The following is a 16380-nucleotide window of genomic DNA, read 5'->3' as shown; positions in this document are numbered from 1 at the left end:
CCACACACACACCTCAAACCCTGAGGAAGTGAGTGAGGATCAGCGGGAAGAAGACAGCCAGCCACAGACCAAGCCCTGAGCCTTTAGAGTGGGAGCCCTGACTCCAAGACCTAGACTACCAGAGAACTCCTAACCCTGCTGCTGCTGCTGCTGCTGCTAAGTCGCTTCAGTCGTGGCCGACTCTGTGTGACCCCATAGACGGCAGCCCACCAGGCTCCGCCATCCCTCGGACTCTAGGGAGTATCAAATATTAAGGACTGCCACAAAGGAAGCAACTTGAATACAAGACCAACCACCAGTAGCACCCTGTGCAAACAAAAACAAGACAAAAATACAAACCCAATCATCAGCAGGTGGGATTACCACCACACTCAACCCTGCCCATCAGAGGGGGGAAAAAAAACCTCAGCACAGATCTCACTGTATAATGAAGCTTACACAAACCACTGGACCAACCTAAGGAGGGCAGAAACCAAAAGGAAGAAAGAATTCAACTTTGAAGCCTGGGAAAAGGAGACCTCGCACACAATAAGTTTAAAAAGAAGAATACATTTGAATCAGTTCTAATGAGGTGGATGAAACTGGAGCCTATTATACAGAGTGAAGTAAGTCAGAAAGAAAAACACCAATACAGTATACTAACACATCTATATGGAATTTAGAAAGATGGTACCGATAACCCTATATGAGAGACAGCAAAAGAGACACAGATGTATAGAACAGTCTTTTGGACGCTGTGGGAGAGGGCGAGGGTGGGATGATCTGAGAGAATAGCATTGAAACGTGTATTATATGTGAAACAGATCGCCAGTCCAGGTTGGATGCATGAGACAAGTGCTCGGGGCTAGTGCACTGGGATGACCCAGAGGGATGGGATGGGGAGGGAGGTGGGAGGGGGGTTCAGGATGGGGAACACATGTAAATCCATGGCTGATTCATGTCAATGTATGGCAAAAACCACTACAATATTGTAAGTTAATTAGCCTCCAATTAAATAAAAAAAAAAAAAACTGAAAAGGCAGAAAAATACTGCACAAATGAAGGAACGAACTAGAAGCACAGATGTTCAAGTAACTGAAGAGGAAATAAGCAAACTACCTGAAAAAGAATTCAGAATAATGATGGTAAAGATGATCAAAAACCTTGAAAACAGAATGGAGAAAATGCAAGAATCAATTAACAAAGATCTACAAGGATTAAAGAGTAAACATACAGAGACAAACAACAAAATTACTGAAATTAAAAATACTCTAGAAGGAATCGATAGCAGAATATCTGAAGCACAAGAATGAATCAATGAGCTGGAAGATAAAATGGTGGAAATAACTTCTGAAGAGCAGAATAAAAAGAATGAAAAGAACTGAGGATGGTCTCAGAGACATCTGGGGTAATATTAAATGCACCAACATTCAAATTATAGGGGGTCCCAGGAGAAGAGAAAAAGAAAGGGTATGAGAAAATTTTTGAAGAGATTATAATTGAAAAATTTCCCAACATGGAAAAGGAAATAGTCAATCAAGTCCAAGAGATGCAAAGAGCATAAACTGTATGTCCCCAAGGAGAAACATGCCAAGATACATTAATCAAACTAACAAAGACTAAACACAAAGAAAGCATTTTAAAAGCAGCAAGGGAAAAGCAACAAGTAACATACAAGGGAAACTCCGTACATGTAACAGCTCATCATTCAGCAGAGACTCTGTAGGCCAGAAGGGAATGGCAGGATATATTTAAAGTACTGAAAGGGAAAAATCTACAACCAAGATTACTGCACCTGGCAAGGATCTCATTCAAAATTGATGGAGAAATCGAAAGTTTTTCAGACAAGGAAACGTTAAGAGAATTCAGTACCACTAAATCAGCTTTGCAACAAATGTTAAAGGGACTTATATAGTCAGGAAATAGAAGAAAAAGTCTACAAAAGCAAAAACCAAACAATTAAGAAAATGGCAGTAGGAACATATATATTGGTAATTACTTTAAATATAAATGGATTAAATGCTCCAACCTAAAGACACAGACTGGCTGAATGGATACAAAAACAAGACCCATATATATACCATCTATAAGAAACACACTTCAGACCTAAAGACACATATAGACTGAAAGTGAGAGGATGGAAAAAGTTATTCCATGCAAATGGGAAGCAAAAGAAAGCTGGAATAGCAGTTCTCATATCAGACAAAGTAGAATGTAAAGAATATTTCAAGAGATAATGAAGGACACACAAAATGATCAAGGGATCAATTCAAGAGGAAGATACAACAATGGTAAGTATCTATGCACCCAACATAGGAGCACCTCCATGCATAGGACAAACACTAACAGACATAAAAGGAGAAATTGACAGTAACACAGTAATAGTAGGAGACATTAACACCCCACTCACAGTAATCGACAGATCATCAAAACAAAATTAATAAGGAAACATTAATGTATCTTAAGTGATACATTAGATGAGATGGATCTCATTGGAATCTTCAGGACATTCCATCCAAATGCAGAAGAATACACCTTCTTCTCAAGCGCCCATGGAACATTCTCCCGGATAGACCATATCATGGATCACAAGTCAAACCTCAGTAAATTTAAGAAAATTGGAATTGTATTAGGCATCTTCTCCTACCACAACACTATGAGACTAGATATCAATTACAAGAAAAAAACTGTAAGAAACAGAAAGACATGGAGATTAAACAATGTGTTTTTAAATAATGAATAGGTTACTGAAGAAATTAAAAGGGAAATAAAAAAATTCCTAGAAATAAATAACAGTGAAAACACAACTCGAAACCTATCAGTTCAGTTCTGTCACTCAGTCGTGTCCGTCTCTTTGTGAGCCCATGGACTGCAGCACACTAGGCTTCCCTGCCCATCACAAACTCCTGTAGCCTGCTCATACTCATGTCCAAGTTGGTGATGACATCCAAACATCTCATCCTCTGTTGTCCCCTTCTCCTCCTGCCTTCAATTTTTCCTCATATCAGGGTCTTTTCCAAGGAGTCAGTTCTTTGCATCAGGTGGACAAAGTATTGGAGTTTCAGCTTCAGCATCAGCCTTCCAGTGGATTTTCAGAACTGATTTCCTTTAGGATGTACTGGTTTGATCTTCTCGCAGTCCAAGGGACTCTCACGATCCACAGTTCAAAAGCATCAATTCTTCGGTGCTCAGCTTTCTTTATAGTCCAACTCTCACATTCATACATGACTCCTGGAAAGACCATAGCTTTGACTAGATGGACCTTTATTGGCAAAGTAATGTTACTGCTTTTTAATGTGCTGTTTAGGCTGGCCATAGCTTTTCTTTCAAGGTTACAGCAAAAGCAGTTCTAAGAGGGAAGATTATAGCAATACAATCCTAACTCAAGAAACAAGAGAAACATTGAATAGATAGTCTAACCTTATGCCTAAAACAGCTGGAAAAAGAAGGACAAAAACACCCCAAAATTAGCAGAAGGAAAGAAATCATAAAATCACAGCAGAGATAAGTGAAAAAGGAATGAAAGAAACGGTAGTAAAGGTTAATAAAACTAAAAGTTGGTTCTTTGAGAGGATAAACAAAATTGACAAACCTTTAGCTAGACTCTCCAAGAAAAAAAGAATTAAATCAACATAATTAGAAATGAAAAAGGAGAGGTTACAACAGACAATGCAGAAATACAAAGGAATATAAGAGACTTATGAACAACTATATGGCAATAAAATGGATAAGCTGGAAGAAATGGATAGATTCTTAGAAAAATTCAATTTTCCTAGACTGAACCAAGAAGAAATGGGAACTATGAGCAACCCAGTTACAAGCACTGAAATTGAAGCTGTGATCAAATATCTCTCAAAAGATAAAAGTCGAGGACCAAATGGCTTCACAGGTGAATTCTGCCAAACATTTAGAGAAGAGCTAATGCCTATCCTTATAAAATTCTTTCAAAAAATTGCAGAGGTAAGAATACTTCTGAACTCATTCTATGAGGCCACCATCACCCTGACACCCAAACCAGGCAAAGACAACACACAAAAAAGAAAACTACAGGCCAGTATCACTGATGAACATAGATGCAAAAACCCTCTACAAAATTTTTGGAAACAGAATTCAACAACACATTAAAAAGCTCATACACCATGATCAAGTTGAGTTTATTTCAGAGATGTGAGAATTCTTCAATATACACAAATCAATCCACGTGATACACCATATTAACAAGTTGAATGATAAAACCGTATGATAATCTCAGTTCAGTTCAGTTCAGTTGCTCAGTTGTGTCCGACTCTTTGCGACCCATGGACTGCATGCAACTCACCGGTTTTCCCTGTCCATCACCAACTCCCGGAGTTTACTCAAACTCATGTCCATTGAGTCGGTGATACCATCCAACCATCTCATCTTCTGTCATCCCCTCCTCCTCCTGCCTTCAGTCTTTCCCAGCATAAAGGTCTTTTCCAGTGAGTCAGTTCTTCACATCAGGTGGCCAAAGTAATGGGAGTTTCAGCTTCAGCATCAGCCCTTCCAGTGGATATTCAGGACTGATTTCTTTTTGGGTGGACTGGCTGGATCTCCTTGCTGTCCAAGTGACTCTCAAGAGTCTTTTCCAACACCACAGTTCAAAAGCATCAATTCTTCAGCACTCAGCTTTCTTTTAGTCCAACTCTCACGTCCATAGTGACTACTGGAAAAACCATAGCTTTAACCAGATGGACCTTTGTTGGCAAACTAATGTCTCTGCTTTATCATATGCTGTCTTGGTTGGTCATAACTTTTCTTCCAAGGAGTAAGAGTCTTTTAATTTCCTGGCTGCAGTCACCATCTGCAGTGATTTTGGAGCTCAAGAAAATAAAGTCTGTCACTGTTTCCATTGTTTCCCCTCTATTTGCCATGAAGTGAGGGGACTAAATGCCACGATCTTAATTTTCTGAATGTTGAGTTTTAAGCCAACTTTTTCACTCTCCTCTTTCACTTTCTTCAAGAGGCTCTTTAGTTCTTTGCATTCTGCCATAAGGGTGGTGTCATCTGCATATCTGAGGTTACTGCTATTTTTCTAGGCAATCTTGATTCCAGCTTGTGCTTAATCTCAATAGATGCAGCAAAAGCCTTTGACATGTATCAGCACCCATTTATGATTAAAACTGTTCCAAAAATGGGCATAGAATGAACCTACCTCAACATAGTAAAGACCATATATTATAAGCCCACTGCAAACATTATTCTCAATGGTGAAAAACTGAAAGCATTTCCCCTAAGATCAGGAACAAGACAAAGTTGTCCATTTTCACCAATGTTATTCGACATAGTTTTGGAAGTCCTAGCTACAGCAATCAGAGAAGAAACATAGAATGAATCCAGATCGGAAAAGAAGTAAAGCTATTACTGTTTGCAGATGACATGATAATATACATAGAAAGCCCTAAATATTCTATCAGAAAATGCTAGATCTAATCAGTGAATTTAGCAGAGTCACATGATACAAAATCTATACAGAAATCACTTGCATTCCTATATACTAACAATGAATAATCAGAAAGAGAAATTGAGGAATCAATCCCAGTCTCCATTGCAACAAAAAGAATAGAACATCTAGGAATTAAGTTAACCAAGGAGGCAAAAGAATATATGTAGAAAATTACAGGACACTGATGAAAGAAATCAAAGATGATGACATAAGCAGATGGAGAGAGATTGCATGTTCCTGTGTTGGAAGAATCAATATTGTGAAAATGACTATACTGCCGAATGCAATCTACAGTTTCAGTGTGATCCCTATGGAATTATTTATGGCATTTTTCACAGAACTAGAACAAAAATTTCACATTTCATATGGAAACACAGAAGACCCCGAATAGCCAAAGCAGTCTTGAAAAAGAGGAATGAATCTGGAGAAATCAACCGTCATGACTTCAGATTATACTACAAAGGTACAGTCATCAAGACAGTATGGTAGTGGCACAAAACAGAAATATAGACCAATGGAACAAGATAGAAAGCCCAGACATAAACCCATGCACCTATGGGTTCCTGATTTTTGACAAAAGGAGGCAAGAATATACAATGGGGCAAAGACACCCTCTTCAGTAAGTGGTGCTGGGAAAACTGGACAGCTACGTGCAAAAGAATGAAGTTAGAACACTTCTTAATACTATGCACAAAGATAAACTCAAAAGGGATTAAAGACCTAAATGTGAGACCAGAGACTGTAAAACTGTTAGAGGAAATCATAGGCAGAACACTCGACATAAATCAACACAAGATCCGCTATGACCCATCTCCTAGAGTAATGGAAATAAAAGCCAAAGTAAACAAGTGTGACATGGTTAAACTTAAAAGCTTTGCACAGCAAAGGAAACTATAAGTAAGGTGAAAAGACAATCCTCAGAATGGGAGAAAATGATAGCAAATGAAACAACTGACAAAGGATTAATTTCCAAAGTATACATACAACTCAATACCAGAGCAACAACCCATTGAAAAAGTGGGAAAAAGACCTAAACAGACATTTCTCCCAAGAAGACATACAGATGGCTACCAATCACATGAAAAGATTTTCAACATCACTCATTGTTAGAGAAATCCAAGTCAAAACTGCCATGAGATATCGCCTCCGACCAGTCAGAATGATCATCATCAAAAAATGTGCAAACAATAAATGCTGGATAGGGTATGGAGGAAAGGGAATCCTCTTGCACTGTTGGTGGGAATGTGAATTGATACAGCCACAATGGAAGATGGTATGGAGATTCCTTAAAAAACTAGGAATGAAAGCACCATATCACCCAGCAGTCCCACTCCTAGGCATATACCCTGAGGAAACCAAAATTGAAAAGGATACATGTATCCCATTGTTCATTGCAGCACTGTTTACAATAGCTAGAACATGGGAGCAACCTAGATGTTCATTGACAGATGATTGGATAAAGAATTTGTAGTACATATACACAATAGAATATTAGTCATAAAAAGGAACACATTTGTGTCAGTTCTAGTGAGATGGATGAATCTAGAGCCTATTATACACTGTGAGGTAAGTCAGAAAAAGAAAGATAAATATCCTATACTAACGCATATATCCTGAAGATGGTACTGAAGAATGGTACTGAAAGATGGTACTGAAGAATTTATTTACAGGGCAACAGTGGAGAAACAGACATAGAGAATAGACTTGTGGACATGGGGAGAGAGGAGGAGAGGGTGAGATGTATGGACAGAATAACATAGAAACTTACATTACCATATGTAAAATAGATAGCCAAGGGGAATTTGCTGTCTGGCTCAGGAAAACTAAAACAGAGACTCTGTATCAGCCTAGAGGGGTGGGATGGGGAGGGAGATGGGAGGGAGGTTCAAAAGGGAGGGGATATATGTATACCTATGGCTGATTCATGTTGAGGTTTGACAGAAAACAAACTCCTGTAAAGCAATTATCCTTCAATTAAAAAATAAAATTATGAAAGATTTTTTAATAGGCTAATGTTTGAACTATGTTTTTTGTTAGATATTTTTGTACCTTCTTAGCTATATGAATAAATATAGTTATTTTATTCATTTTAATCTTAAAGTAGCATATTTTTAATCATTTTTTTTAACCAGAAGAGTTTTCCAGTTATAAATGCTTAGATGGAGCAATCATCATAGATCTTTTCTTTATTTAGGGTAAAAGTCATTTCAGCTACATTGTTTATAAAGCCAAATTCTACATATTAAGGAATTTCTTCCTTTTGACCTCCATTGAAATAATTGAACACATTCATTTGAGTTGGTTCCAACATTATGTTTCAGCATTTTTGTCATTTTGTTTCATTGATACCACCCTTTATTACTTTCTCTGTTGTGTTTTTCTTTCTGTAGCCCATCTGTTGCCTCTTGCCAGATGCTTCTCATTGTTACCGCTCAGTGTCTTATTGTACAGAATAACAGTCACTAAAGGTGTTGAGTGGCATTAGGGTTAACTCTCTACTATGTGTCTGTACAGATGGCAGTTTGTGAAAGAGGAACAGGTTGAGAGCAGTGGTGGTGACCATGCAATGGACAGTTACACTGGAAACGACGGGTCTTGGAGTCCTACATCTTGTTATTTGTAGTTTAGTTTTCATAAGAACTCAATTGGAAGTTGAATATGTTTATACACTATATGTGTGGACTAGATGAATTTTATTATTTGCTTGAATGATCATTTAGAGAATAATATGTGAGATAAAATGTTACTATAATTATTAAGGATATTTAGTAAGTTTAGTGCATGTGACGGAGAAGGAAATGGCAACCCACTCCAGTATTCTTGCCTGGAGAATCCCAGGGACGGGGGAGCCTGGTGGGCTGCTGTCTTTGGGGTCGCACAGAGTTGAACACGACTGAAGCGACTTAGCAGCAGCAGCGGCAGTGCATGTGAACTTTTTTAAGAAGTAAGATGATTCTCTTTGGAGCATTTACTTTAAAGAATTAAAATTTCACATTTTCTCTTTGGAGTATATGAAAGTCTTTCATAACTTTTTCTTCTTAAGGTTTTTAACTGGGCACGAGAATCTCCTCCAGACCCTCACAAACCACTGGACACGTACTATGACTCAAGTAGGGGACGGTTGGCGTCTTATGTGCTGAAGAAGCCAGAAAACTTGACTGCTGATGATTTCAGCAATAGCCAAACTCTTCCAGTCATTCAGACTCCTGACATGCAGCGAGGTCTAGACTATTTCAAACCGTGGTTAAGTCCTGATACTAAGCAGCCATTTATTCTTGTTGGACCAGAAGGATGTGGCAAAGGGTAAGAGCAGAAAAATAATAATAGATGCCTGTAATGGATTTATGCATCTCTCCTGTTCTAAAATAATTTAACAGATTTTGTTATGTGTTTTTGGTTAACATGGCAGGTACATTTTCATGAAGGCCTCTTTATTGTCATTATTTGTAAAAATAATATTACTATAGAGAAAAATATGTCCTTTATTTCCCTGTCAAAGTTACATGTTTTCTGATGGAATCAGAGAAATCTGAGAAGATACCCTTAAAAAAATCTGTGCATACAATCACAACAAAATGAATAGTGCATGTGAACCTTTTTTTTGGATGGCATCACCGACTCACAGGATATGAGTTTGAGTAAACTCATATCCAGGAGTTGGTGATGGGTAGGGAAGCCTGGTGTGCTGCAGTCCATGAGGTCGCAAAGAGTCAGACACGACTGAGTGACTGAACTCAACTGACCTGAACTGAGCATTTTTTTAGAAGTAAGATGATTCTCTTTGGAGCATTTACTTCAAAGAATTAAAATTTCACATAGAGTATATGAAAATCTATCACAATTTTTTGTATACTTTTTATGTATACATAAATAGTTTTTATGTATAGTTTTATGTATTATGTATACATAAATAGTTTTATGTATACCTTTTCAAACTAAATTATTTTTTGTGAACCTTGATTTTTTTTTTCTGAGTCTCAAGAATGCCTTAAAATACGAATTAATTAATTTATTTTTTTCCAGTCTAAAACTTAGAAATCTAGTTTAGTAGCTATGGATAGTTGTAGAAATCATATCTATTGTTACTACTTTTTCCTTAAACAACATTGTAATAATTTAGTAATGGAATATTTAAAATTAGAAATCTTGGGGTCTTCCCTGGTAGCTTAGTGGTAAAGAATCCATCTGCCAGTGCTGGAGACATAGGTGCAATCCCTGGTCCAGGAAGATTCCACATGCCGCAGAGCAACTAAGGCTGTGTGCCACAACTATTGAACCTGTGCTCTGGAGCTTGGGAACCACAGCTTCTAAGCCCCTGCGCCGCAGCTGCTGAAGCCTGTGCTTCCTAGAGTCTGTGCTCAGCCTCGAGAAGCCCCCACAGAGAGAAGCCCGCAAACCGCAACTAGGGTGGTCCCTGCTTGCTGCAACTAGAGAAAAGGACGTGCAGCAGTGAAGACCCAGCACAGCTGAAAATAAATATGTAATGAATAATAGAAGTTGTATTTTGGATATGAAGAGTATTTCTTTGGTTGCATGCATGAAGTCAAGTGTTTTGTCTTTGACAGGATGCTGCTCAGGTATGCGTTTTCCCGACTCCGGTCTACTCACATCGCCACGGTTCACTGTAGCACACAGACCACTTCCCAGCACCTCCTGCAGAAACTGAGCCAGACCTGCATGGTCATCAGCACGAACACTGGCCGAGTGTACAGACCCAAAGACTGCGAGAGGCTCGTTCTCTACCTGAAAGACATCAACCTGCCCAAGCTGGACAAGTGGGGCACCAGCACTCTGATAGCTTTCCTGCAGCAGGTGGGGATTAGCACTTGAAGTGTTTTGATATAATTGGAGACAACTTAATTTCATTAACTGTTCTTGTAGATAGAAAATCTGCTTCCCTCCTTAGGACCATTGTGGAAATCAAATGGAAATTAAACTCCTGAAGCACCTTATTCCTGTCCCGGGGCTACTTTCTTTGATCTTCCTACAGCTAGAAATTAGTATTACATATAGATGCTATTTTAAAAGAATGAAAATAGCCTTTACCCTACCGTTTACCTGCCCTTCACTCCTGAAACCAGAAGCTGCGGATGGTGTTAGAGTTGCGCAAGTTTTGGCTTCATTCTTCTACGTATGCACTCTTCCAAAAACAGTTATATTAATATATTTCCTCAGTCATGCCTCAGTCATTGTGGAAGGTTTACTTTATGTGATTTAAATCACATTGGGAACTCTAAATTCTAAATTAGGGCTTGGCAATCAGGTTCACATTTTGCTTTTCTACGTAACTGCTGAATATTTTAAAACATGTACAGAAAAAACCCAAACTGTTTTCCTTATATTTTTCCCGATTTTTCACTTTTTTTTTTGATAATTGCAAGTAGATTTATATTAATAGTACGATCTGGACTTTAATATTTACTTTGAAAAGCATTTTAAAAATGAGCATAAAAAAAAATGAGCATAGTTCACCTAGCATTAACTGAACAGTCGTTTTTAAATTAAAAAAGAAATTTATTGGCTCCTACTTGATTTACATGCTGTGTTAGTTTTTGCTGTGCATTAGTGAATCTGTTATAGAATATATTTTCTCTTTTTTATATCCTTTTCCCATACAGGTCACTAAAGAGTACTGAGAAGACTTTCTGGTACTAGGCAGTAGATCCTTACTTGTTATCTACTTTGTATGTATATAGTGTGTATATGTCAATTCCAACCTCCAGTTTGTCCTACCACTTTGCCAGTAGCCATAAATTTGTTTGTGACATTGAATACAGAATCTTGAACAGTATTATTTTTAATGAAATAAGGAATTAAAGTATATTTCAGTCAAATTTTTGAGTTAGAGGGTGATTTCATTCGGAAACAATTGTTTTACACAAATATTATAAAATCTTAAGCATAAAACATTTAAACATTTATTTTTAAATAGGTACTGACATATCAAGGATTTTATGATGAAAATTTGGAATGGGTTGGTTTAGAAAATATTCAAATTGTGGCTTCTATGTCAGCTGGAGGAAGACTGGGAAGACATCAGCTTACTACCAGATTTACTTCTATTGTTCGTCTTTGTGCTATAGAGTATGTATCATTGTATTAAAATTTTGTTTTTGATGTGGAGAGACATCTTATGTATTGCATTTTATGAAAAATTAATGATATTACTTCAAAATATAGAATATAAAAATAGTCCAACTTAAGTTCTGATATTATTTTTTTCCTACCCTTCCTAAACTGTAAGCAGTAATTTAGGGTGACGAAGGCTTTAATTGATGCTTCTTATGTAATAGAAATAAACAGAACTACTTTGTATTGTCTCTAAATGTCAGTGTCAGGAATCTGAATGGTGAGTTTTAGGCTTAACTGTTTTATGGGTTATATAAAGCAAAAATACAATCAAATTTTATGAAGATAACTAAAAAGAGAATTTATATCTGAACAAGGTAGAGTTAGAACATTTAGTGTCCTATAATGTTAACCCTGATTTAGTAACTAAACAACAACAACAGCAGATATTAATCCTGTTATACCCATCCATCTCCATGGTCCATGATTGTTACATGAACTGGAATTTTATGACGTTGTATCCTTGGTTATATTTTGCTTTACAAAACTTTTTTTTTTTTTTTAATAACTTTACTGAGGTATAACTTACGTGCCATAACACTTATCCATATATTCTAGTAACCACAGTACTGTTTTAGGCTTTTTTTTTTTTGACCACAGCACATGACAAGTGGGATCTTATTTTCTGCCCAGGGATTGAACCTGAGCCCCTCTGCAGTCAAAGTATGGAGTCTTAACCACTGGACCACCAGCGAAGTCCTCCAAATCTTGTTTTTTATGCTGTCGTGCTAAACTGCTCCCATCCATTAACATTCTTCCTTTAGACATGTTACAGCCTCCGCTTAAGCTGTATTGAAATAGATTTTGGTTTGGGAGGAAGGGTTGATTTTATTTGATGTTTTCTACTTCCGTAGTTCTAAGGTGGATTACTGTTCTTTGTATAGACTATACTTAATTGAAAATCATTTTTCTTAAGCAAACTTTTCCTCTGGCCCTTTCCAACAATCGGTGGTCTTTTAAACAATTATGTTTTTAAGTAATTTTGTTAGAATCCTCTATTAGAATACTTAGTATTTGACAACAGATAATTAGGGATCTGATTGAGTTGAAGTAAGAATAAGGACCATGAGCCTGACTTAAGCCCTTGAGTAAACCATGGAGATATCTAGGCCTCACAGATTGAAAACCACACAGTTTGGAAACCACTTCTATACCTTAACATTAAAATAATAATTTAGAATATTTATTTCAACTTCTTGTATGCTTTTTTTTTTTAGTTACCCAGAAAGAGAGCAATTACAGACAATATATGGAGCATATTTGGAACCAGTTCTACATAAAAATCTGAAGAATCATTCTATTTGGGGTTCTTCTTCAAAAATTTATCTCTTAGCAGGATCTATGGTACAAGTGTATGAACAGGTATATATTCACTTATATTGTAGTTTTCATGTCTATTAGTATCACTTCCAAAGGGCTGCCTTTAATCCTAATCTGTGTCGATGCTCAGGCTTTATTTTCCTGTCATTTATACTTTTCTCCTAGAGAGTAACTCTTGAGGATAGATGTCTGTGTGCACCTCGTTCACTGTTATATCTTCTGGCACAGCTTCTGATAGACACCCAACAAATATTGAAAAAACAAATCAGTGTGTAATTGGTTATTCTGCTTTGAGCTCAAATTTAGCATATTTACAATGGAGTTTGTTTTCTTTCCAAAACTAGATCTTTCTCCTGACTTCTACCAGTTTCTGTCTTCCGGGATTCAAACCTGAGAGTAATTTTTGATGTTTATTTTTTTATTTTTATTTTTTAAAATTTTTGATGTTTATTTCTTCCCTTCTGTCTGTGAGGAAATGTTTAAAATACTCTGATAAAGTAGGATGATACATGAAAGTAGGCACTGAGGATGTAGAAGATATTTATTGAGTACCTTCTCTTTCCAGCGCTGGTCCTAAGGATACAAAGATAACTGAGTCACTATTCCTTGAGAGTGCACACACTAATTTGGGGCCTGATCGCATAAGTAAACTATTAATGTGGTGTAGGAAGTATGTCAGGGGCTTCTCAGGTGGTGCAGTGGTAAAGAATCCACCTGCCAATGCAGGGGACAAAAGAGACGTGAGTTCAATCCTTGCATCGGGAAGATTCCCTGCAGTGGGAAAGGGCAACCCACTCCAGTATTCTTGCCTGAAATTCACAAAGTGACCTAAGATGAAAGAGGGTCTTCCTGGGTAAAGGGAATAGCATGAGAAAGTTATGGAAGTTTGTGGAAGATGCTTTTTATAGTATTAGAGTAGAAGTGCGTGAGTGCTCCATTGCTTCATTCATGCCTGACTCTTTGCGATCCTGTGGATTGTAGCCCACCGGGCTTCTCTGTCCATGAAATTCTCCAGGCAAGAATAATGGAGTGGATTGCCATGCCCTCCTCTGGGGGATCTTCCTCACCCAAGAATTGAACCTGCGTCTCTTATATCTCCTGCATTGGCAGGCAGGTTCTTTACCACTAGCACCACATAGAAAGCCCAGAGTAGGAATGAGGAAAGAAAAAACTATGTTCTTCTAAATTAATTCATATGTTAGGTGATCAAGGCCAGAGTAAGAGCAGTGGCTCCATCTGTAGGGAGGAGGGCGCAGACTGTACACGCGTTGCTGATTTATGAGTTGTGGCACTTTGATTTGTTCAAGTTCAATGACCTCTTGAACATAAGATAGCTTTGTCAGTCCTGCTGTGATAAAGTGGGTCTGTCCTACACCCATGAGCACCTTGGAGTTATAGCACCCATTTTATACTTAGGTTGGCCTTCCTTTGGCATCTGGTCCTGGCACTTTATGGCAAATAGATGGGGAAAAAATAGAAACAGTGACAGACTTTATTTTCTTGGGATCCAAGATCACTGCCTGTGGTGACTGCAACCATGAAATTAGAAGACACTTGCTGCTTGGAAGAAAAGCCATGAAAAACCTAGACAGCGTATTAAAAAGCAGAGACGTCACTTTGCCAAAAAAAGGTGCATATAGTCAAAGCTGTGGTTTTTGCAGTAGTCATGTATTGATGTGAGAATTGGACTATAAAGAAAGCTGAGCGCTGAAGAATTGATGCTTTTGAACTGTGGTGTTGGAGAAGACTCTTGAGAGTCCCTTGGACTGCAAGGAGATCCAACCAGTCCATCCCAAAGGAGATCAGTCCTGGGTGTTCATTGCAAGGACCGTTGCTGAAGCTGAAACTCCAATACTTTGGCCACCTGATGCAAAGAACTGACTCACTGGAAAAGACCCCGATGCTGGGAAAGATTGAGGGCAGGAGGAGAAGGGGTTGACAGAGGATGAGATGGTTGGATGGCATCATTGACTTGATGGGCATGTGTTTGAGTAAGCTCTGGGAGTTGGTGATGGACTGGGAAGCCTGGCGTTCTGCATTCCTTGGGGTCGCAAAGAGTCGGACACGACTGAGTGACTGAACTAGTTGAACTAGCTTTCCTTGAATTCCTTTCTTCAGGAGGACTTTTTAACTTTTTATTTTGTTTTCTTGCATGGACAACCTTTTATCATCTTATTGAAGTTTATGAACAACCTATCTTAGATGATGTTTTTCAAGTGCATAAAATATAGTATACAAGATAACTAAGGAAATCAGTAATGTTGAAGTACAGTTCCACTCACTGGTAGGAACTGACATTCCTGTAAATTTAAAGTGACTGAAAAATTTACATCATGATTATAAATTTAGAAGAATAGGGCAAATCATTTGCCTTTTTTTTTCAGGTGCGGGCCAAATTCACAGTTGATGATTATAGTCATTATTTCTTTACTCCTTGCATCCTTACCCAATGGGTTCTTGGCTTATTCAGATATGATTTAGAAGGAGGTAAGTTTTGCTTTTATGATTTCAAATCACTTATCTTTCTTTAGAATGTCATAGCGTGTCTCTCTGTGTGTATTTATGCTGTGTATTATATTTTAATAGATAAATGAATATTGTAATGATAGTATTTTAAAAATTATAATTGAAATGATGATATTAAATTTAAACATGATATGACAATTGTAATATTTTAGTACACTTCCTTTTCTAAACTATGATTGTCACTATTAAAACTTGATTTGAGAAAAAATGTAATCATTATCTTTATAGCCAAAACAAGTTTTAATATGCTCTTAGGGATTGATATTTTTATTAAAGTACTAGAGATAATAGTGTTTAACATATCCTTTAAATAATCAAAAAAGTTTATCTGCTCATTCACAAAATGAATTTTAACTCTTTCCCCCTTTTTTTTCTATTTATCCGATGCCAAAATTATGGTATGTAGATTCTCATTCTCTAATTCTTTATAACATTATATTGAAATAGCCCATTTTAAAATCATTTGAATTTTACTATAATTAAAGAAAATTTTGTCTCTTTTAGGATCCTCAAACCATCCTCTAGATTACGTATTAGAAATTGTAGCATATGAAGCGCGGCGCTTATTTCGTGACAAAATTGTTGGTGCAAAGGAGCTTCATTTATTTGACAGCATTTTAACCTCAGTGTTGCAAGGAGATTGGGGCTCAGATGTACTAGATAATATGGCAGGTAATATAGTTACAGAGTTTTTGTAAATATGTAAATGTTATGAGAACTTTCAAATTATTTTTCTTTCTGATAGTATGATTTCATATGTCTAAACAAATCAAAACTTTGGATAATTTATATAGGTATTATTGAATCACTTTACTGTGGAGTAAAAATTAATACAACATTGTAAATCAACTATACTTCAGTAAAATAAATTAAAATGAAAAGCCCTAAAACCTTGGATAATTTTAATGTTTTAACCATAAGAAGTTGCTTTGTCTTTTTTGCTAGATTTCAGTAGTTATTTT

General features: G+C 37.1%; 1 protein-coding gene across 3 annotated transcripts in view; it reads left to right on the top strand.

Annotated features, from left to right (window-relative positions):
* DYNC2H1 (dynein cytoplasmic 2 heavy chain 1) overlaps window positions 1-16380 on the top strand; it is a 395598-nt gene that overhangs the window by 91376 nt on the left and 287842 nt on the right. For all 3 annotated transcript variants that reach the window (XM_043892886.1, XM_043892813.1, XM_043892970.1), the window contains 6 exons: window positions 8487-8746; window positions 10009-10255; window positions 11376-11527; window positions 12790-12934; window positions 15277-15379; window positions 15923-16090. In XM_043892886.1, the coding sequence (XP_043748821.1) occupies window positions 8487-8746; window positions 10009-10255; window positions 11376-11527; window positions 12790-12934; window positions 15277-15379; window positions 15923-16090 (1075 nt within the window). The remainder of the gene's footprint in view (window positions 1-8486; window positions 8747-10008; window positions 10256-11375; window positions 11528-12789; window positions 12935-15276; window positions 15380-15922; window positions 16091-16380) is intronic.

Source organism: Cervus elaphus, chromosome 1, assembly GCF_910594005.1.
Source record: "Cervus elaphus chromosome 1, mCerEla1.1, whole genome shotgun sequence".
Lineage (NCBI taxonomy): Eukaryota > Metazoa > Chordata > Mammalia > Artiodactyla > Cervidae > Cervus > Cervus elaphus.
The sequence above is the reverse complement of the archived record's forward strand: the minus strand, read 5'-3'. Positions and strand labels throughout refer to the sequence as shown.